The sequence below is a fragment of the Oreochromis niloticus genome, linkage group LG15 (genome assembly GCF_001858045.2).
Source record: "Oreochromis niloticus isolate F11D_XX linkage group LG15, O_niloticus_UMD_NMBU, whole genome shotgun sequence".
Lineage (NCBI taxonomy): Eukaryota > Metazoa > Chordata > Actinopteri > Cichliformes > Cichlidae > Oreochromis > Oreochromis niloticus.
Genome location: NC_031980.2, coordinates 36,851,888 through 36,874,967, shown reverse-complemented (window position 1 = coordinate 36,874,967; position 23,080 = coordinate 36,851,888). Strand labels below are relative to the sequence as shown.

The window sequence follows — 23,080 nt, the reverse complement described above, 5'->3', positions numbered from 1 at the left end:
CTTCACTCAAGGTCTCATTAATATTCTTCCGTCTGTATTGTCTCTTTGCTGCCTCCTTCCTCATTCTTCACTCTCACCTTTTGTTTGTCTTTCTCTGCACTTGCTGCACCTTGACCTTTCTGTCTCTCCCACCATCCATTGTGTCTCATCTTTACCTTTCTTTGTATCCCTGTTCTTTTTCTATTTTCTTTGTCTCTCTATATCTCTTTACCCCTTTTCCCCATTTTTTTAACTCCCACTGACTTCCTAAATATTTCACGGCTCCTCTTTCCACCCCATATCCCTCTTTTCCTTAACCTGAACCACCCTTTTTCTCTTTCTTCCACTCTGTCTCTCTCACCTTCTACTTTTATGACCCCATTTGTGACCCATCATTTCCTTTCATTTTCCCCTTTCCTTTTTCCATCATTCCTCACCTCTTCTTCACTCTCTTCTCCTTTCTCCCTCCTTCTCTGTGGTCCACAGACGTATTTACCCCCCAGACGACAAGCTGCTGTTGGAAAAGTATGAAAGCCTGCTCTCGGCCGCCTTTCAGACCTTCCTCGCCGGGCGAGCTGCCTCACTTCAAAAGGAAATGAATAATCCTCTGAAACGAATGAAGGCACGTACGTCAGTGGCAGACTGTCACGGACTCACACACGCACAAACACACGCACACAAGCAAAGAAAACTGCAGAAACCCACACCCAAACATATTCAGACACTTGTGGACAAGCAAACGTAAAAGAAAAGAAGCACACACAAATTTCTATTAAGATTCTGCCCATAGAGACAAAAAAGGATGCACAAATAACGCGAAAGTGTGCCGCAGCCCTTGGTATTTGTTAGAACACCTGAAAATACGTCCTTCTTCTCCTGTCTACCTTTCCACTGTCATTCACTCTTTTCACAAATATTCATTATGTTGTGCACATGAGCTTTTAAAAGCAAACAACAATGTCACTTTTATTACTTTATTTACTTTACAGTTACATCCTGCTTTCCTCTTTCTTCTTCTGTGTTTTTCTACTTTTCTTCCTTTCTGCAAAGGTTAACCAAGTTGCTGGCCACACATGTCAATGCATTTTTATGCAGTTTAATTACATATTTTATCTTACACACATAAATAAGATGACCTTTATTAGTCCCACAGGTGGAAAATTTGTTATACATGTAGGTATATACACTCAGAAGCTTGTGCGGTCATGCACTTATGAAATTGTAAAAGTCATTGTATGCTTATGAATACCAGCACCTCTGCAGTATCAGGAGGAATGCATCTTCAGTTAAGCTTTGAAGGTAAAGGTATGAAGAGAGGACAACAGCTGATTTACAGCCATGTAACTTCAGAAAGATGAGAAGGGGGGAAGAAAGGAATGATGAGCGGAGGATTGAAAATATAGTCATAAAGTAAAAAAGATGGTGAGACACTGATAGAGAGTTGTTTTGTTACTATTGTTTTGACTTGACTAGAGTACAAAAAAAATGGAGAGAAAGGGGCAATTTTTGGTTTTCATGTCTGGTTATGTATTCAAGAGGAACAAATCAATGGAATGAAAAGACACAGGGGAGGGAATTGTGGGATATTTAAAAACACGGAGTGAAGAAGCAATGATGAGGAGGAATGATGCAGATAGAACAAAAAACCCTTAACTGCGTTTGGCAACTGAATAGCAGTAGTGAATACTGTGCTGAATTTGGATATTTTTGACAGTAGTATTGACATTACAAGTACATATCAAAGTACTGTCATATGGAACCATCGGAGCTTTTGTGGAAACTGCCTCAGCAGTTTGTACCCTGTCGCAGTATTTTTTTTTCTAAAACTTATTGTGTGTCCTTTAAAGAATGGAAATCTCTGCAGAGCATTTTTAGAGATGTCAATCAAAGACTGGTCAGAGCCGAAACAAAATATAAAGGGAGAGAGTGTTGCTTTTGTGTTTCCTATCTAATAACACGATCATGAGTGACAACTCGACTGTCCTTATTGAGAGGCAGAGTGTGAGATACTAATCTTAACCATTTATGGGGAAAAAAGATGTTCCTGAACTGCAGTATGATATTCATCAGAGCACAAAAAACACATCTTATGCAAATATTTTCTTGCCTCATGTTTAAACATTATCTCTAGTTTTGAGCCAATCTACGGGTTGTTTTCAGGTACCTTTCTGAAAGGACTTTGAATGGAGGAGGGGGCTTGTGGATCCAAGCTCTATTTTATTTTTTTATGCACTAATCAGCCACTTTAATAGGTACATCGCGCTAGTAGAGAAGAATTTACAGAGAATGGAGAGAATGAAAGTTATCCACAGAAGGTTTGAAATGTTATTCTTCTATGCACAGTGTCAACTTTGGACCTATTCAGAAAACTGCATTAGCATGGACACATTTCTTGACAATGCCAACCGGCTTTTCCCCCCACTTTTATTATTCTCCCCACGAAAATCCAGCTGGGACGCTGGAAGACATAAAGCACGTCAATTTTCAATAGTCAGCTCACAGATGGAGCAGACTCACTGTAAGGTGACTCTGCAACACAACGTTTGCTGCTTGTCCCTTATAAATTGTTATACACTAACTAGCCACTTTAATAGGTACACCTTGTTAGCACCAGGTTGGACCCATTTTGCCTTCAGAACTGCTTTAATTCTTGGCTGCATCAATTCGTCAAGGTACTAAAAAAAAATCCCCAGAGATTTTGGTCTACCATGACATGATTGGGTCACACAGTTTTTTTCAGATCAGCATCCGTGATGTACGTCGTATGTTTCACCACATCCTAAAGGTGCTCTGTTGGACTGAGATCTGGTAATTGTGGAAGGCATTTGGATACAGTGAACTCACTTTGATGTTCAAGAAACCAGAATAAGATGATTTAGAGTTTCGTGGCACGGCACGTTATCCTGTTGGCCATCAGAAGATATGACCACTGTGGTCATGAAGAGATGGACGTGGTCAGAAACAATGGCTAGGGTGTTTAAACAACACTCATTTTGTACTAAGGGGCCCAACTGTGCTACAGAAATTGTCACGCATCAGAACGGGTATTATATGTACAATTTCCTTCGATGATGTTTGTGAGCCAGTGATGTTCTTAGCTGACTGGAGTGCCACCCGGTGCGGTCTTCTGCTGCTGTAGCCCATCTGCTTCAGGATTTGATGTCATGTGATGTTCAGAGATGCTCTTTTGCATTTCTGAACTTGGTTGTAACCCTTGGTTATATGAGTTACTGTTGCCTTCCTATCAGATCGAAGCAGATCGGCCATTCGCCTCTGACTTTGGCTTTTTCTACTTAAATGCACTTAATTGCTAGATATTAACCTTATTGAGCATTTTGACAGGTGTGCCTAATAAAGTAGATGGTGAGTGTATATTTCATACACTCACCATATTATTTCATAGTTATTGGTAGGAATTCACCAGCTTTTTCAGTCTGGATACAGACACATTGGGCTTTTGCTGACAGTCCAGTATCATTATGATTCAAATGCTAAATTAGTGAGCTGTAACGTTTTTTGCACCGTGTTTCTTTTTAGCTCAGTGTGCATGCGTCTGCTGTGTGCTGCTGTCGTGTATGGCTCTACTAGTTTCCCTCCCTTCCATTTCAGTTCTTTGTTTTATTGTGTGCCCTTTGCAAAACACACCTAGCAGAGCAGATGAGAGACAAGTGAAAGGAAGATAATGTCATTCGAAGAGATGACAACTTGTTATGTTACTGTAAACAAAAGCTTCCCAACAAGTGTTAAACCAAGCATAACAAAATGAGAAAAAGAGACTGAGAGAAGCCAGAGCTGTTCTGTCATTGTCAGCGGCTGAGACTGTTTGACAGCCTAAATTAAATCAAACAGAATTTAAAGAGAAACGAATAGAAAGTGTATAAAAATGAAAATATCTCCAGACTGGTTTAAGTTAGATTAGCATTAAAAACTTAATTTATTAGGGAATTTCATTACTCATGATGTTGCTTTTTTCCTTTGACACATCATTCCTTAGCTCTGCTTAGGTGGTGTCAAACGTACGGCCCACGGACCAGATGTGGCCTGCAGGACAATTATATCCAGCCCGCAAGATCATTTCATACGTCAATTATTAACAGGCGTTTGAATCTTCAGCCCTGCCCAGAATCCACAAGGCAGGGGTGGGCCTTTATTTTGATAGGCACACCATGCGGCCAATCAAATGCAAAGGCAGACTAGGATCATACGGGATAATCATGTGAAAGAAGGAAGGTGGCGTTTCCAAGACAGCAAGTGTTGTGGTATAGGCCAGGTACGGGAGGCGGTCGGGAAAAATGGAAGAAACGAGTGAAAATGTAAAATGAGCAGCATCTGGCTGCATTTCAGTGATACTGGGTGTCTGATTGTTTAAATGAATCTGAATGTGCGTTTAAAGCCATTCATAATTCTTAACTTGTTGAATCTGCCGCTCACCACAACAAGCACAAGCAGAAATTTTGCACTTTTAACTGTTTTTCACAAGTTTCACAGCTTTTCCTCCTGATAAAACCCTCCCATATGGCCATTTATACTATACCTAGTAATTAAGTAATAAACAATTAACTTGTTGAACCCCAATGCCCCCAGTACTGGAGGCGAGAAGGAGAACATCTGGTTTAACAGGAATTGCAGCCAGATCTGTTATTTAAATATAGACGTGTGTGCTATTCACAGAAACGTCAGAATCCCGTCTAAAAGCCCACAAAACAATTTCAACAATCACCAAAAAGCTAAAACAGCAAATCATTAAAGACCAGGTAAATACCATCCATCCATCTTCTTCCGCTTATCCGGGGCCGGGCTGGGGGGGCAGCAGCCCCTGCAGACAAGCCCAGACCTCCCTCTCCCCGGCCACCTCCTCCAGCTTGGTATTCCCAGGCCAGCCGAGAGATATAATCTCTCCAGCGTTCCCTGAGTCTGCCCCAGGGCCTTCTCCCGGTGGGACGTGCCCGGAGCACCTCGCCCAGGAGGCATCCTTGTCAGATGCCTGAACCTCCTCAGCTGGCTCCTTTCGATGTGGAGGAGCAGCGGCTCTACTCTGAGCTCCTCACAGATGGCTGAACTTCTCACCCTATCTCTAAGGGAGAGGCCAGCCACCCTTCGGAGGAAGCTCATTTCCGTCGCTTGTATCTGCGATCTTGTTGTTTCGGTCACTACCCACAGCTCGTGGCCATAGGTGAGGGTAGGGACGTAGGTCGACCAGTAAATTGAGAGCTTCTCTTTTACACTCAGCTCTCTCTTCACCACGATGGACCAGTACAGCGTCCGCATCACTGCAGCCGCAGCACCAATCTGTCTGTCTCCCGCTTCCTTCTGCCGTCACTTGTGAACAAGACCCCGAGATACTTAAACTCCTCCACTTGGGGCAGGAACTTGTCCCTGACCTGGAAAAACACAAAACACAGATCCCTCTGTTCACCTGACGGCATGAACACAGACATGCCGCCAGGTGCTGAAAGCTGACATCTCACAGATTCTGAAACTGCAGGTTTTTGTCTCTTTCTGACCAAAATTCACTGAACCAGCAGCTAAAGTAGCCCAAAACTATGCTTCACATTTGAAAAACATCATCATGAATTCCCTCTTACTTTGGCTGTCTGTCTTCCACCACAATAAAATTGCACTTCCTGCACAGCTCGATCTCTCTGTGTTTCTGAGATCCTAATTTCTCCCTATTTCTGCTATTCAATACAGAAGAAACTTTAACTTTCACAAATTAGGGCAAATTGCAATACGCTTAGCTATGCCTTTAAAAAAACCTTTGTAACTTTGTGAAAAACAGGAAATTTTTTCACTTTCTGCTGTAGAAATTTCTACAGTTAAAAACAAAACCCTGGACAGTCTGGGCAGTGAGCTACCAGAACTTTATTCTCTCCTTTTACACATTTATTTCTTACAATTTAAGTCCAAAGAGTTGTGCTGAGAGATTTCTTTCTTTGTCACAGCAGCTTTTTCTTTATCATGTAGAAAAACAATTAAATATGTAACTTGTAACCGACAGAAAGTCAGAGTTTCACTGGCCTGGCCCACAAAGTGGGCTGTAAGTGGCCCTCGATGTAAACTGAGTTTGACACACCTGCTCTACTTGTTTTCATAGCTGACAGCATACATTTCTGTACCTGTTTTAAGCATTTTTATTTGCATTCTTTTGGGTCTTAGTGTACCTACAACTTAAGAACTTTGTCCCAGATTAACCACGCTAAAACTTCTTTAACTCAAAGTTTACAATTTTGAGTATAGAGCTATGTCCATAATTGTTTGGACAAAGGCACAATTTTTGTATTTTTGCCTCCGCAGCATGGCGTACACCACCAATAGTGGAATTTAAATCGAGCAATCAACATGTCATTCAAGTGAAGACTTTACTTTAAATTAAGCTTTAATTCAGCAGATTTTACAAAAGTTGTCCATTAATCTACAGTTTTAAGAATTACAGACATTTTTATATGCAATACTCTAGTTTCAAAGACTCAAATTTAATTGGAAAATGGACTGACAGTCAGTTTCATAGCCAGGTAAATCCTGTTCCCCGATGCGTTCTTAAAAGGAATGAATGCACTGATCAGCTCAGCAACACCCAGAGATCACAGAAAACAGCTAAAATGCATGATGACAAAAAAAACAACATTTAACAAAGTCAAGAATGTTCTTAAGGACCTACATGTTTCACTGTCAGAGTCTATAATCAAGAGACGCATTCATCAGTAACAACAGAGGTTTACAACAAAGTGCAAACCACTAGTTAGACTCAAGAAAAGAGCCTGTAAGACAGATAAAACCAACATGAACCAGAATGATGGTTTTACACAAGTATTAAAAACAATCCTTGTAATTAATTTCAGTTTGTTTTGCCAGTTGATTTTAAGATTCTGAAAATAAGGGGACTGTGTATTAAAATGTGTGTAATTCCTAAACAGTTCAAACTCATTGAAATGAATCCAGAGAGCCTGCACTCCAGTGACATGATGATTATTTGATATAAAATCCACTGTGATGATGTAGAGTGGAAAAACTACAAAAAAATTGTATCATTGTATCATTGACAAATTATGGACTAAATTATATTTAAATCTACTCATCTTAAGCTTTCCTTTAAACAAAACCATTATTATTGGTAACATAAATAATATCTCGTGTTGTGCATGCTTATGAATTCATCATCTGGCAAGCATTGCCTGCTACCTTATGCATTTTTTTTATTTGCAGTAGGCCAGAGGTTATTTGCCAGCGTGCCATTTATCATGTTTGACAGACGCTGTACCTGCAAGACTCACGTTTGCTCCCTTTGAGGGCTTCTTGGGGCCATGAATTGAAAAATGTCATGGATTGTCACACGATCAAAGGAAAGTAAAACCTGTATTGTAATCCTAGTGATAACATGCTGATTGACTGTAGAGCACCCTCCTGACTTGGACCACTGTGCTACAGACAGCCCAGCCACAGGTTACACTGGTTTCCACTGGGTTCGGCTCACCTTTATTCCTTTTCTGATTACAGTTAGCTGGAACAGGTATGAGTCAGGTTGTTAGTTCTCTCAGCTATCTTAGCTACCAATGTTTTCCTGTGCGCTCAGGTGACGTCTTCGTAATCCTGCAACTGTTTCACTTGGATACTGACTGGGAAAAAAAAGATGTAAAGCAGATGCACGCTCAGTTTGCCTGAGGAGCTCTGCCAATAAAACAGAACAGCACAAGTATACAAACTGCAGAAGATGTCTCCAAGCACTTTAGAGCGATTGCAGAGCCCATCAAAGCGGTAAGGGGTGCAAATATATGAAATTAATACAAGAATGGTAAGAATATGTAAGCCTCACTGGATTTAATATTTAAAAGCAAATTGCAGTGTTAAAAGCCAGAGAGGGAAAAGGGTTTGTCCTAAAGACCTCTGTGTTACATAAGATGTCCAGTGACATAAAAAGTACTGTGTTTGTAAAATACAGTTTATTATCCTACATGGACAGAGACCATTAGTAATAGTGCTGTACTATAATATGCAGCTTATGTAACATGCACACAGGCAAACGCTGAAAATGTTTATTTTGGGAGTAAAGTAGAAAGAAAATGCTTAGTAGTGACAAATTTCATGTTTTATAAACACTTAACAAAAGTACTTAAGAAAAGGTAAATAGCTCTCAGCTTCTCTTAAATTCTGTATATGCGTCAGATTTGGTTTTCCCACGTACTGTAAAGCATTTGAAAGCATCCATGTAATCCGCTTTGGTGAAATTTAACAAGGTAATGGTCCTTCAGTGATTTTAAAACTACTGTGGGTGGGGAAGTGCTCACCTTGTGAAAAGGAGGCGAGCATTGAGTTGGCATGCTCTTTACTGCATAGAAATGGCTGCAAGTTGTAAATGAATTTATCAGAGCAATGCAAAGTAATGCCACAATATAAACATAGTGTTTCAACTTCACCAGGGCGACACATTTATGGCTGGACACAACATTAAGGACATTCACTGCAGTAGACAGTCCACAACACCGAATGTTGTTATCATGAAAAACACAGCTTAAAATGATAGACTTGACTCAGACTGCGTGTTCATACAGCAGATATTTCTGAGTCTGTGTCTTTTTTCAGCTGCTCTCAATGATGAAAGAGCAAATGCAGCAGGCTGGGGAGAAAGCCCTGCACTCGGCGTCATTTTCAGAGCACTCTGACGTTTTTTGCAGACGCTTCGGGACCTTCTAGTTGAAAACTTCAGAACTTTTCAGAAAGGCTTTGGCGTTCTCACTTCTGCTGCTTTTCAGGAAGCGTGTCATACAGGCGGTACTAGTCACCCCGATAACCAAGAAAACGAAGGAGAAGTTTGTCCCTGCTGTGTCCATTTTATGTTTCAATAATAAAACGCTAAGGAGTGATGCTTTTCTGTCACATGACAATGCATGGAGCGGCGAAATATTGTCAAGATATTGTTGTCATGGAAACAAAACCCACACACGGTGACGGAGTGCTTTGTTTGATGAAGCTCTGTGATGGAGCTCCTCAGCGTCCTGCCAGCAGTTTTCTGCCAGAGAAAATATATGGACACAAGCCCCAAATAACTCAGCAGTTACCTGTTTGCTCTCCTTGTAATATATCTTTCTTTTTCTTTTACTGGGCTTCTTAAATTACGAGGCTGTGATGAAGAATTGTAAATCTGCATGTGGCTCTGGCTCAACTGTCTGAGCAGCTTTTATAACTGCACAGTGCCAATTCGCCGAAACAACCAAACCGAAAAGCCGCATGGCATTCAGAAAAAAGCGAAAACTTACAAACTGTATGAACCCAGTGATGCATACTTTTACCATAAAGTGCAAAGTCTTCCAGACAATGAAGTATGCCACTGTAAATGTTCACACACTCAGCAACACGGTGAGCCAGGGGCACACTGACCTTTTCGCAAACCCTGAAAGCAGCTTGATGGCTTATCTGAGACAAAACAATCACTTTTCATCTGCATTTGAGCAGCAAGTGGGAGCTTGTTATGTCGCAGCCATGAAGCAACATTAATCACCTTTGCCTGCATTTCAGCAATGGCCAAATGGCCAAGGCTTCAGTGTATTGGCGACCGCCATGACGCTGCCTTCACGAGCGCTGCCAGCGAGCAGTGCGTGCTTCTAACCCCGATAAGGCTCGCATGGCTCTGAAGTTAAACTTTTTCATCTCTTCTTCTTTTTTGATGATTTAAGTTTGCTTAAAAACACTTTTGACTTCAAAGCAATAAAGTGTGAAATATCAAAGCATTCTTATTAAACTTTATCAGTGCCTCCTCGAGGTTTTAACTACCCCGTTAAGCTCTGTTTACCGAAATCAGCACCTTTGCCATATTCTCATCTTGTGTTTTCTTTATGTGTGTAGGAAGAGGACATCCTGGATCTGCTGGAACAGTGCGAATTGGACGACGAGAAGCTGATGGGCAAATCCTCCAGGCAAAGAGGCCCTAAGGTGGGTGAGAGAGAGAAGACGCATAAGCTATGAGAGAATAGGGAGAATAGGGGCCACATGCATCAGAGGACCTTAAAAAAATGTGCAAAGAAGAGTGACAGAGGCAGAAAGAGGGAGGGAAGAGGGTGGCAGGTAGTCAAATGCCTAGAGCTAACGCCCACAGAAAGCACATAGGACGTGATTCAGAAAAATAAAGAGGAGGGGGTCTTGGGTTAGGAAGAAAAGAAAAGAATCAGATAGAGGCCCAAAGAAAAGACCCAACTCCCTTAGGGGAGAGCTGTCAGGCTGTCTCTCTCACTCTCTCCCTGCTATCTTTCTTTCTGTCTATCTCCCCCTTTTTCCTCTTTCTCTCTGTCACATGCACCTATACGCCCCCTCGATTTCCCACGACAGCACATTACTCCCTCCATCACCTTGCTTCACTCTCCTCCCTTCACCTCTCCATCCCTTTCTCTTCCTGCACATCTACATCCATCCCTCATTCGAGAGCTAAATTGGCTGGAACACTTAGAGCGTGTTAGGGACTCGACAGGGCAGTTCAGTGCCACATTAGAGAGGCCTTAGCTGGAATGAGGACATGTTCAGACACAATCGCTGTTGTCCAAATTAATTTGGGCCCCGTCAATTTTGATGTTAGCGAGTGCGCGGAGAGAGACATCGAGAGGAAGGAAAAGAAAACGCTGTGACGGATAGATTCGCTCCTTGGGGTGTAGCGCTCTCGAGCCATCTGGTGAAACTGAACCGACGAGTGTGCGAAAGCCAGAAAAGAGGAGCGAGGCAGGGGGATTAGGAACAGGATTTTTGAGGGAAGGAAACAAAGCTAGGTTTGTTATTGCTGGGGAAAAATGTTCAGGCGGAGAGAGAACAAAAGGTGGAGAAGAAGAGAAGCGGGATGGCACAAAGAAAGCGAGCGAGCAAGTGTCCTCGGGTTTGCTTTCCCTTTTTCCTCTTATTGACTTTCTTTGCTCTTTCTTACTCCCAACTCTACTAATTTTGACATATAGCTTATCGCAGTTGGTTCTTATCGTGTCACCCTCAATGCCCGCATCTCTCCTCAGCTCATCACTTGATTTTACCCAGTCACTCCCACAACCTTCCTCTCTTTACACATTTTCTCTCTCATCTCATCCTTTCAGGGCTCTCCCTTTGTCTTTACCCTCCACTGTTTATTCACTGTCTGTCCTCGCATCCTTTCTCTCTGTCCTCTTGTATGTCAAGAGCCCCTTTCTCTCCATGTTCATTTCCGTTTCTCTCCATCTATTCAGTGCCTCCTCTCTGTATCTGCCATACTCAGATTCACCTTGTCCTCCTCTTTATTTCTCAGCCCATCAATCTGATGTTCCCATCTTCTCTTTTATTCTCCTCTCATGTATTTAATCTCTCTCTGTCTCTATCCTCCATCACTCACCCACACAACTACCCAGCAGTGGCAGTGTAAGCCCTGTGATCACTTCCTGCCCATTAATTTGGGTGGGCTGACAGCATTGCCCGAGCTGACTGTTGAATAACAGATGTATAAATGCTTTATTAATGCTGTGAGTGTGTCCCTTTACACACACTAAACGTAATAAACTCAAAAAGTAAAACAAACCAAAGCAACAAAAGAAAGCTTGCGTTTGTGAAGTCAAGCATCTCTTAAAAGAGCAAGGTGAAAATACTTACAGAAGCAGATATTACAGCAGCAAGTTGGAGTCAAAGACGCTCTTAAAAGTTTCCAAAGCTCTTGCTTTTTCATTTGCACAAACGAATTTATTAAACTAGTTAAAGAAAACAACATTACAATATTTACAAAAAGCCTGCTTTACTTTAAACTTGACCTTTACATGTCTAATCAGGCCACATTTGTTCTGTGCGTGAAGCCAGCCGTGTTCCTTTTTATAGGGACAGCTTAGAAAGCAGCGAAGGTGTGCAATTGTGTATTTGTGCATAATGAGCCTGCAATTACGTGCACACGTGTGGGCATGCGGGCTAGCCGTGTCACCGGCAGGTCTCCCAGTGACAGATGGTAATGAGCTTCGGGTGAGGCGAGGCTGACAGCGTCTCAACATCTTCATATTTATGTGTGTGTGTTTGCGTGTGTGTCTCGTTGCACTTTTGTCCTTGTGAGCTTCTGGTGGAGTCGCAGACCTTTGGAAGGAGGACGCTTTCCCAAAATGAGGTCATTTTGGATGGTTTGGTTTTAAAAAGCAAATAAATTCAGTGCAGCGTCCCAGGAGGATAAAAGCAAAAAAAGATGTTTATGTGTGCAAGAGTGTGTATCCATGTGTGAACTGTCATTTCTTTTTTTCCTGTATAATTATGAATGTATGTATACTCCTGTGTTCTACTCTAATTTGTAGTATGACTGTAAATATGCCCTGTATCTGTGTACTCTTGCCAGCCCCTGACCGGCATGCCAGAATGCAGTCAGACTCCAAGACGTCAGCGACCAGACTACCTGGCCGACTTCACCAGCGGCAGCAGCGCCGATAACTCCTGCTCCTCTTCAGACGAGGAGGAGGAGGAGAGGAGGAAGGCGGGAGGAAGAAGAAGTGGAGAGAAGCGAGGGGAAAAGAAAGTTTCCTACGACCTTGGCGAGAGCAAGGAGAAGAACTTGGCTGAGCGCTCAGGTAGAGGAGCAGGATGTGTAAAGGTGTCTAAGAGCGTGTTTAATACAGAAAGCGGCCATCCATCCGTCCTTATCCTTATCAGGGTGGCGGGCTGGCTGGAGCCTATCCCAGCTGTCATTGGTCGTCAGGGCTAACACACAGAGACAGACAACCATTTGCACTCACATTCACACCTATGGGCAATTTAGAATCATCAATTAACCTAACCCCACTAACTGCTTGTCTTTGGACTGTGGGAGGAAGCCGAGTACCTGGAGAGAACCCACACAGACACGAGGAGAACACGCCACACAGAAAGGGAGCTGTTATCTTTCCTTGTTTACTTTCTTCTGCGCTCGCTTGCTTTCTCCCCGTTTCTCAGTCGTCTCTTTTCTTTCTGCCGTTTGTTTATTTCTTCCTCTTTCAGCTGATTACGAGCATTACCCTAATTGCTAAAACAACCTTGTTTTTGAGATTTGTGAATGTGAGCAGTCGCACGCCTACATATTTGCACATTTTTAATATTTTGTGTTTGAATTTCAGCTCTGTCAGGATTTACTTTGACTATGACAGAGACTGAGATGTAGACTGGAATTATACAGTGGGACTAATGTATAATGTATAACAAAGCTGACATGTATGTCCTGACCTTTGCATTTGTAATTTCAGGACATGCGATACGTAGCCTGAGGACTGTACTACAAAGAGAGATTAATTGATTAGCGAGCTGTATTGAGCTTTAAGCCAGATTTCTCAGTGTCATAAAGCTGGCTCTCTTTTTACCTCGTTGATCACCATAGTAACTGATACTGAAAGCATCACCTGGTCCAGAGCAGATTATGTTCAAAATCAGCTGCAAGTGTCACCTTTTCACTGGCTGTTTCATTTAAAATCTGCACTATATGAATATGTTTTTTTTATTATATATGCAACCTGTTGAGCCGTAGCACCACCAGGTGAAACTGTGCAGTGAGAAAACTGTGCTTTACATTGGTTATACTGTACTGTACGTCCATTCAGTCACAGAAATGTTTGCATAATGCATTAATGTTTTTATGCTTGGCTGTTTCATACTGTCCCAATAACAACTAATGAAGCACTGATTAGGAACGAACCTACAAAGCCTGCTAATGTATCTTTGATCAGATACATTTGTAGGTTTTTTATCCCCAAGAATATCTGTACAATCAGTGAAATGGATTTCACTAAAGTGATTTTAGCGTCTTCTTTATTAGGCCACAGGAGAGTGTCAGAGCTAAACACGGGGAGTAAGCTTTAATGTTTAAATGGATGCACTTTAAAGTTGCAGTGCTCTAATGTGCAGCTGTTGGTATATTTATTTTACCGCTCTTGGTGCTCCTGTGATGATCGCCATTTCAAAAGAAGTGAATTTCTGCAGCGTTACTCTCTAATCTTATTTGCAGCAACAGTGTTGTATTTTTATGTTCTGTATAGAGCTCTAACATCCATTCCACTGATCATTTCTCTGATTGGGGTGAGAACTTTGCAAGAGAAGAGTCGAGTGACGCGTCAAACTCGCCCTTTTATGTGAGCATGCACACAAATTTAACAAAGAAAGTTTTTTAAAGGCTGTCGTTGACTGGAATTTTAGCCAGTTAACGCAAGGAAAGCACCCCACTGGTGTATCTTTCAAATTTATCAACATTTGGATAAACATGTTTAGACTTGCAAATTCACATTTCCAGTTACACGGACACACAAATGCTGAGAACTGCTGATTTGATTAGTGTAAGGAGTAAATATTTAAACAAGACATTCTTCAGGCGAAATAAAGACACTCAAGACAGTTTAGATGGTAACAACGTGCGCACGCTGGGTGAGCGCTGCTGTCTCAGGCCCACAACCAGCGTATGCGGCAGTTCTTTATTTATAGCGTTTCAGAGTATGTGTGTGTGTGTGTGTGTGTGTATGATCTCAGAGTGTGTGTGTGTGATTCTGAAGAATGGGCCCCTCTTGGTATTTGGGAGTGTATAGATAAGAACGTCCTGCTCTCCCCTTCCTGGGAGTGAAACGGCTCGTAGAGAACCAGGTGCAGAGGAAATATACTGGGTGAATCATATCTGAGAACACTATGCTTTTGTCTTTCATTTAAGCTTCACTTCAGCGAAACAGTAAAATACGATTAAATGGATAGAATAAATGTGTAAACAACTATTAACACTAAAATTAAAGATAAACTTTCAATAACATATGAATAGAAGTGGGAAATCTCTTAACAATTAGCATCTGTGGTGCACACTCTTCAATAACAAAGCAGGTCAGGTTTGGTGGTTTGAGTTGGCAAGTGCTGCGAACAGGTGTTCACCAGCCTTCTCGTTGTCTAATTAAAGCCTAAGCAGAGTGACTGTGGCCTGTGACTTGACGAACATGGATCTTTGTTGCCGAGCTGCTCACACTAAAGACGTCTCCTTGCATCACAATCGTGGACCTACACACACACACACAAATGCTGCAGCGCTGAAAAGCACTTGAGGAAAGAAAAGTGTCCTGACCAGTGCAGTTCCAGTGAATAGAAGGTGGAAGCAGAGGCAGAGATGAAGAGAAGGAGGAATTTTTATAGAAAGAGAAAAAGGACTTTGTTGTGCACCTTGAAAACACCTTGAGTTTAATGCTGAAATAGTCTATTTTATAGTTAGAGTGATAAGTCTCAAGCATTCCCTCAATTTCGCATAAGTCGCATACATCAACTCACTTTCAGCTCTCAGAAGTGAGAAAGCGAGCACCTTTCATTGCAGCCTATGTGGCGACCTTGGAAAGAAAGAAGGAAAAAAAAATCCCTGGTTGCATTATGGGTTGCCAGTCCAGAAAAAAAGAGGACCCTTGCATGAGCTCATTCTAGTTGTTACAAAGTAAAGGACAAAGCCATGAAAAAGCCCAACTTTTGGACAAAGCGTCTACGGATGTGTGTGTATGCATGTGTGTGCAGAGAGACGGCAACCTTGCCAAGCCCTACTCCATACCAAGCCACCAAAGGACTGCTACGGCTAAGCCACATAATGCTCTCATTTGGCAATGGCCGATCCTCAGAAGGGTTAGCGGCGACATGGACACACGCAAACACACCCATGCTTGTGTGCACACTTGATGTCAGACACACACACAGTGCACCAGCAGAAAGCACACACTAATACACTGGCTAGTGGACAAACTGGAAGAGTTTCAAGGGTGATAGAAAGTGTCACTGTGGGTTTTCTACTTCATTTTCCATCTGTGTACATGTGTTCATCTAATGTGTGTGTGTGTGTGTGTGTGTCTGTGTGTGAGACAGACAGAGGCATGCTCTTTAATCCATCCCCAAACCAGACAGGACTAATGTTTAGTTTCTGGTTTTGGCTACACATGCTGCGGTTGTTAATAACACACACAGTGGATCACTGGGCCAGTGTGCCAGAGTGCAGCTGTGGGAGTTTTAATGCCACACTTCATCTCCAAAGCCACCCGGAGACTGATAGAAACCAGAGGAGAGAGCCTGACAGTGACAGAGGCACTGAGACAGGCTGAAGAGAAGAAACTGAAGTGTGACAGTGAGTCACTGAGTTCCTCCCCCACTACTTCCATCTCTTCTGTTTCTCTACAGGCCGCATGCACTGGAAACCTCCAATCAAGTCGCTCAAAACGAGCACTGCCCCATCCGCGTCACCGTCGCTTTCTGGCCCAATCCGGCGCTCCATCTCGTGCCCTCGTTCCATCGCCTCCCTGTCGTCACCAAATGAAGTGCGGGCATTGTCCACCAGGCCTTCCCCTACGGTTCCCGTGGCCACACCCCTCGTCAGGCCGAGCTCCGCCACGCTTCGCTCTCATTCGCTGAGCCGCAGCGGCTCCGCTCACCGGGTGCCTCACAGCAACAGCCTGGGGACCATCCACTCCAATATAGTAAGATACTCAACGCACAGAAACACAAAGTAGGGTTTAAACCTCAGAATATGTCACGAGTTTTAAAAAGATGCTAAATTTTGCAATCTTCTGCCGATCCACTACTCCAGCTAGGATTAAAATAAACAATCGACAATTACAGGTTTATCACTAAAGATCGAGGTGCGTATTCCATCATATTGTTACCCTTTTCACCCTTTCTGACATATTGTATCCAGACCCGCCGGTCAATACTGTATAGGCCCGCTGGAGCCCACAACAATAACCTTCTATTATGTTGCCATCTGTTGCTTTCCACCTGTCTCCTCCATTCCCCTTCCTTTTTTAAAGTGTCCTGGTAACCTTTGGATGCAGTGGAATCAAATAAAATAGAGCCGAATGAGTTTTGGCATTGAGAGCAGAACAAAGTGGAAAGCCTTCATACTGAAAGAGGCCATAGTAAGCACCACAACACGTAATGTCCTTCCACATGAATACGAAATGACATGAGATCCATTATTTCCCCCAGAGTTTTTCGCCATCTTGCACACTCGAACTTCCCGTGTAAATCAGCTGCACAGGAAACTAAATATAAGTTTACGAGTGAATACGCTGCTATAGCATAATGAGGTGAAACTGACAGCACATAAATCTCAAGCAAAATTTACTGTGATAAATAGAAATAAATAATAACTTATAATATATTTATAACACATATATAAAATGTGAGCAGTATAAATACAATAGTCAATATGTATAAATGCTAAAAACTTAATATTCAAGTGCAACTCCTAAGAACTCAAAATGTGATAATAAAACAAAAATAGAATTTTCTCGTCACGTTCATGAAAATAATACCATTAAGTAATGAGTAATTATAACATAAATAATCTGGTAATGGCCCAGATTTTTTTAGGCCTAATAAACACATCCGATTACACAATATTGTTAATTAAAAGCTGGTTGTTTTTTTGTCGAGTTTTATTGCTTTGCCTTTACGTGTCTGCAGGGCGATCCGTTGATAAATCTGAGGAGTAAAGAGCAGGAGGCAGAGCTGGTGCGTCAGACCCTGGCAGTGCTCACCGCCATGAGGATTAGGTTTCCGGGCAAAACTGAAGAGGAGGCCGAGGGTGTGCTGGATGAGGTGAGTCAAGGATCGCCATTGTGCAATATGTGCCTGTGTGCAATATTTCACAAAATAATCAAAAGGTTATTTTTGTGTGTAAGAAAATAGAGAGATGGAAAAAATGGGAGAAAAATAAAGTGGAAGATAACATGGAGTAGTGTTGAGCGGGAGTCCAGACTCGCGGTATTCCCAGAGCCCCTCTGTGACCAGGTGCGGTCACTGTGCAGCCTAACTAAAAGTGACCTCCTCACTTCCCCTCACAATAGCCTGTCTGCTCTGGCTCGGTTCCCATTGTCTTTCAAACGACCCCAGCAGCAACCTGTCGAACAGTTTACCGCCCCGCACTATTCCCCACTGCCCCTCTGTATAAATCAGTTCCTCCTCTGCCTCTGGTCAGGTCTGGACATCCTGGTGTGTTCGTGTTTTCACAGGTGTGATTGTGCTACAAATTATTACTTGAATTTATGTAAAGAAATTGGCTCATAAAGCTAAATCTAGGAATTAGGAACTTAAAATAGTGGTCAATAAAGGATACTTTTGTTTTCTTTAAATATCTGTTAAAACAATCAGCATCCGTATGCTAGTCCTGGGAGCTTGCAGGTAGCTAAAGATTGGGATTAATACACACATTTTCCAAACGATAGTAACAATAATATTGGTTTCTCAAACAGAGTTACACAAGCCAGGTAATAAAATGCAAACCATGCAAAGCCCGAGGATAAAACTTACAAATATATCAAGCAACGTAGCCACATTCTTAAAATGCAATAAAATAACAATGACAGAAGCAAATGTAGTGTTGGTCTGGATCCAAGCAAGGCCTACGTTAAAAAAAAAAATTAGGTCATCATGTGAAAGGTCAGACAGGCACTTTATTAAATGTTAAAAGTTAAATGATCATTGTGTTTAGGTAAGTCATCTAAGAGTGGCCAAACAGGTGGACAATTCTTGAAAAATTAACAGCATTTTTTTTCTTTTGTTAGGGCAAACCACCAGCACCTTATTAGTGTCCTCACACAAACACCTTAAAGCAAAATGTGTGTGTGTGTGTGTGTGTGTGTGTGTGTGTGGGTAACATCTGGGTGTGTCAGGGTTGTGGGAGACAATTACCGCCACACCTGTACTGTTAACGAACCCTAATGAGAGCGCCGTGGAAACGCAGATGAACAGCTGCACCTGTACTGTTGACTCTTTGCCTCGGGAGAAAACGAGTGTTCACTTGGCATGAAAACAATCTTTGGCGTTTTTTGCTTTCCATGATTTAAACTTGGGTCTAATTGGGCTAATGATGTGTTTGTATCCGTGTAATTGGCTCCTTTATCTTTCATTCAGAACCGTCTCTTTTGCTGTAGTTGGAACCAATAAAAAGATGAAATTGAGGGTAATTTGTGCCTGTACAAAACACATTGTGACAAATGAGCACGCAGCTTACCAGACAAAAAAAGACCCAAAACATAAGAAGCGTTAGATGTGCTGCGGTAAACAATTTCTCACCTTGTTTGTTGGGTTCTTACTGAGAGAGAAAACTAAACAAGTAAACAAGCAACTTTCTAGAATGTGAACAAATTATTTGCTGCATATCTTTGAATCCGTGTAGTTGGTTTGTCTGTGTACGGGTGTGTACATGTGTTACTCGTGTAGGGGGGTGGGGGGCAATAGATATAAATGTTTATACTGTCACACTGTGGGGACTCGTCTCTCTTTTGGGGATAAAAATGCAAATTGTCCAAGTTTAACTGCAGACTTGGTTTAATGTTAGGGTGACAGGGGCAGGCAAGAGGTAATAGACGGGGTAAATGTAAAGGAAAGTCAATGTAATGTCCTCTGAAATGATGGAAACCCAACTCTGAGCGTGAGTGTGTGTGTGAGCGTGTGTGTGTGTGTGTACACATAAAGTTTGCGCTGCAGCTTCCCGATGGGAGCAGTGTTTGCAGGGGATCTAGCACGATACGTGTGAGGTATGTGCACCAGTGGGGAGATGTAGACTGTGTCAACATGACAACAATAACAGTGCCTTTAGTTACACAGTAATGCTGGCAGTGGGAGTTTGTGCATTGCAATATCCAGGACAGCTTTTGAGCATAACAACACATACCTCCAGGATTTTTGACTCATGCGCAAAACACATGGTTTCTGCGACACAGGGTCATGACCTGTAAAAAATCTATTGTCATTATAACTCTCTTGTGCTACATTTAAATGATATATTTTATGTGCATTTTTCTTATTTAGAGCGTTTCTGAGACACTCTCTCAGTTTTAAAGTACTGTAAAAGTGCAGGTTTAACTGGCACAGCACTTTTTAACTTGGCAGTGATAAGTTGTTGTATAGGATCTTAATGCGGACAGGGAATCTCTGCAGAATAAGTTTGACCAAGACCCGCCTGCCCTGGAGTTAAAAAGGTGCGTCCGTTTCCCCCTGGACGTGTATTCCTGGCCTCGTATGCTTTCTTATTGTGACTGAACTGCACAGCACAGTAACTGCCCTTTAAAACACGGTAATAACCCCGAGGTATGATGGACTGCTACTGGGAGACAGTAGTAACAATGTAGTCTTTTTTGCTTTGTTTTTTGTTGAAACGATACAGAGGCTGTTATTAATAATTGCACTTCTCTGCAGGTAATCTGTAGCAGTTTTTAAGGTTACCTTTCAGTTTTTAACTCCTACTTTTCTTCCACAGATTCTGGATAACTGGAAATATCATAAACCAAAGGTCGCCTCCTACTGGCTAGTGAAGCTTGACTCAACCAAACAGCGGAAGGTGAGTTTTAGAGCCAGATTTAAAATGGCATGTGAGAGCAATCAAAAGGTGCGCTGTTTTCTAAACCCAGGCCCAGTTTGTTCGTGTCAGTAAAAAAATAAGACGTGCTTTTTTCCCCGATGTTAAAAATAGGTGCAACTACCAGTAAAAGTAAAGGTTAGTAAATCAGTTTGTGCGCTTACATATTTTGCACCTTGAGAAAGGAACTCCCAGAAATACATATACGAAAAAGTGGCAAAAATCTTGCAGCTGTGTGACTCTTTGTAAATGCAGAAGGGGCTTTTTTACACCAAACCTGTTAATCTGTACAGACGTCCACATTTCAGGAAATCTGAGCGAGTTCACCTGACTCGTCATTCATAGAACAGTTTGGCTCCAGGTCTGTATCAGCTCCCGTTGTTTTGTTTTTCCCAGGATATCTGTTTCAAATTGTCACTTTCTGGTGGATTTGGGGCCAACTGAGTAGCACTGCTTTTGGGAGTCGATAAGAAGGCAATCCCAACAAACAACAAGAGACAGTTGCAAAAATAAAAGGAAAAAAGAGGTTATAAAAAAATAAATTGCAAAGTTGTAGCTTTTTTTTCCATCTGCAAAGACAGATGGAAATGTGGACTTTGGATTTCCAGAGAGTAACGTCCCAAAACCTGATCTTTGTCTAGTTATTAACATTATTAGAACTTTTTAAAAATATTCATCAAAATACTAATCAGTACCTCATACACTGTTGTCAGAGGCGTCATTCTTGGATATGTTAATCCTGAAACTGTAAAAAAAAAAAGATCCCCATTTTTCTTTTGTCACCTGCATAAATTGCCTGCCTCTGCCCTTGCTGGCGCCGGGTCTGCGCTGTCACCTCGTACAGAATGGACGTTGTTAAAACCGGCGAACGTGACAAAAATGTCACCTCTCCTACCTGTTTCTCTGAAAGCTTTTGTACAACTTTTAAAGCACGAAAATAACCTCGAAATCAAACTTCAGAGAGCGAGAGAAAAAAATAAGACAAGCATGAAGATCATTACCATGTCAGACAGTGAGAGGCAGACACACCAAATAGGATGTAAACAAAACACAAGAGGGGACAAGACATGTAATGGCATCCAGTAGGCGTGTCAGTAATGATGTGATCTCTCAGCCAGTGCTTTCTGCACAACTGCGCTTGGCCGTGTTGTGGGCTGCGGTGGTGCGAGCTGATGTTTTATTTGGAGTGGAGCAGCCTAATGAGCAGCAGGCAGAGGTCAGGAACATAGCGCCCACCGCTCTGCTATCTGATTACCATACCAAAACATATCTGTGTGTGTTTACTCATCTATCAGTTTGGCTGAGTGTGTATGCATGTCTCACTCGCCTCATATTGCTGTTGGGAAATCTCACCCCTTCGCATCCCAAACACACATGCACGCTCACACAGTCAGATGGGCACTTCAGTAATGAGGAGCGAGGAATCAAAGTCAAAAGAGCCACAGTGCTGCACTCTGAGCGGGGTGAAAAGAGAAAGAAAAGGAAGGAAGAGAAGTCAGCGAGGTGGGGAGGGATGGGAAAACGAAGAAGGGATGACGGAAGGCTGGCGCAGGTGTCCTTAGACCGCCCGGGAACTTTTGACACCTTATCTCCAAGACTGACGTTGGTGCAGCAATTAGTCCTCTCCCATGCTCTCCACTGTCTGCCCCGGCACTTTTTGTCCTGCCTGTAGAAGAGTCTTAAAAGCACACAAATGAGAAATAGGCTGCATGTCTCTGCATGCAGTCTTGCACGAGTCCACAGGCCTGATAAACCTGCTCAAATCATTTTTATCTTTCTTTATGCACATTATGTGTATATATGTGATTGCACGTTTGCTCTCTGTGATTGCTGATTTTAAGGTGAGATTTAAAAAGGAAGAAGGAAAGACAGGTGTAGCATTATTTTTCCCTCATTGTCCCATTCAAGCCTGAGCCTCTCTGTCTTTTTCATCCCCAACTCCCGCTCACTCTCTCCATCACTCAGGTGCTGGACATTGTACGTACCAATGTGCGCTCAGTGCTGCAGCGGATCTGGAAGGAGCCAGACGTAGAGAGCCTTCACCTCTACCGGCTTTTTAATCGCGTCTTCAACAGGCTGCTCTGGAGCCACGGCCAGGGCATGTGGAACTGCTTCTCCAACACCGGGTAGGTCCAGTCTGAGCCAGACGATGGACTGGGTTCGGCCACAGTCACCCTAGATAAATCACAGCTGAAGACCGCTGTGCAGTCAAGTTTGAATTTCTGTGTAATCTGTTCGCGATAATGCCACAATTAACTGTGATACACCAATTGCAAAACAGACAGACACAGCTTCTTACCTAAATCACTTTTTTCACTTTGCAAACAACAAGAATATGTTAACATTCTTATGCAGCTTCACTTTTCACACAGTAAATCTGCAACAGGATTTAGGGCTACATAGCTTTGTACACCAGTTTTTCACACTTATTAAATATTTCTGACTGAATATTCTGATTTCCTGTGGCTCCCCTGCTGCATTCTTGCCACTCCATGTAAAATATTCTGGAAATGCTCCTGGCTCGAAAGTCTGAGTAAAAAGGCGAAACGACAGAGCCAAAGTTTGGGGATTTTTTGCTCACAGCTTTGAGACATCCAGCTGTGTGAATTATGGACTCAATCTCTCGCCTTCCAAAGAAATAAACACTCAACGCTGCAACTATCACTCGCATCTTGAGTGCAAAATAAGACATGCTTACGGTGTTAAATTTTGTGCAAATTACAGTAAATTTCCTGCCTCTTTGATGCAGACTGACTCCAGTAGATCACAATAATCTGTCTGTGTTTATAAATTAAATGTAAATTAATTGCA

The 23,080-nt window shown here is 42.3% G+C and overlaps 1 protein-coding gene across 4 annotated transcripts in view; it reads left to right on the top strand.

The window, feature by feature from the left end:
* The window catches only part of ttll7 (tubulin tyrosine ligase-like family, member 7), an 86,316-nt gene that overhangs the window by 51,086 nt on the left and 12,150 nt on the right, over positions 1-23,080 (top strand). For all 4 annotated transcript variants that reach the window (XM_019346049.2, XM_019346051.2, XM_025898729.1 and 1 more), the window contains 7 exons: positions 466-601; positions 9,817-9,903; positions 12,284-12,512; positions 16,090-16,385; positions 17,374-17,508; positions 20,171-20,251; positions 22,235-22,395. In XM_019346049.2, the coding sequence (XP_019201594.1) occupies positions 466-601; positions 9,817-9,903; positions 12,284-12,512; positions 16,090-16,385; positions 17,374-17,508; positions 20,171-20,251; positions 22,235-22,395 (1,125 nt within the window). The remainder of the gene's footprint in view (positions 1-465; positions 602-9,816; positions 9,904-12,283; positions 12,513-16,089; positions 16,386-17,373; positions 17,509-20,170; positions 20,252-22,234; positions 22,396-23,080) is intronic.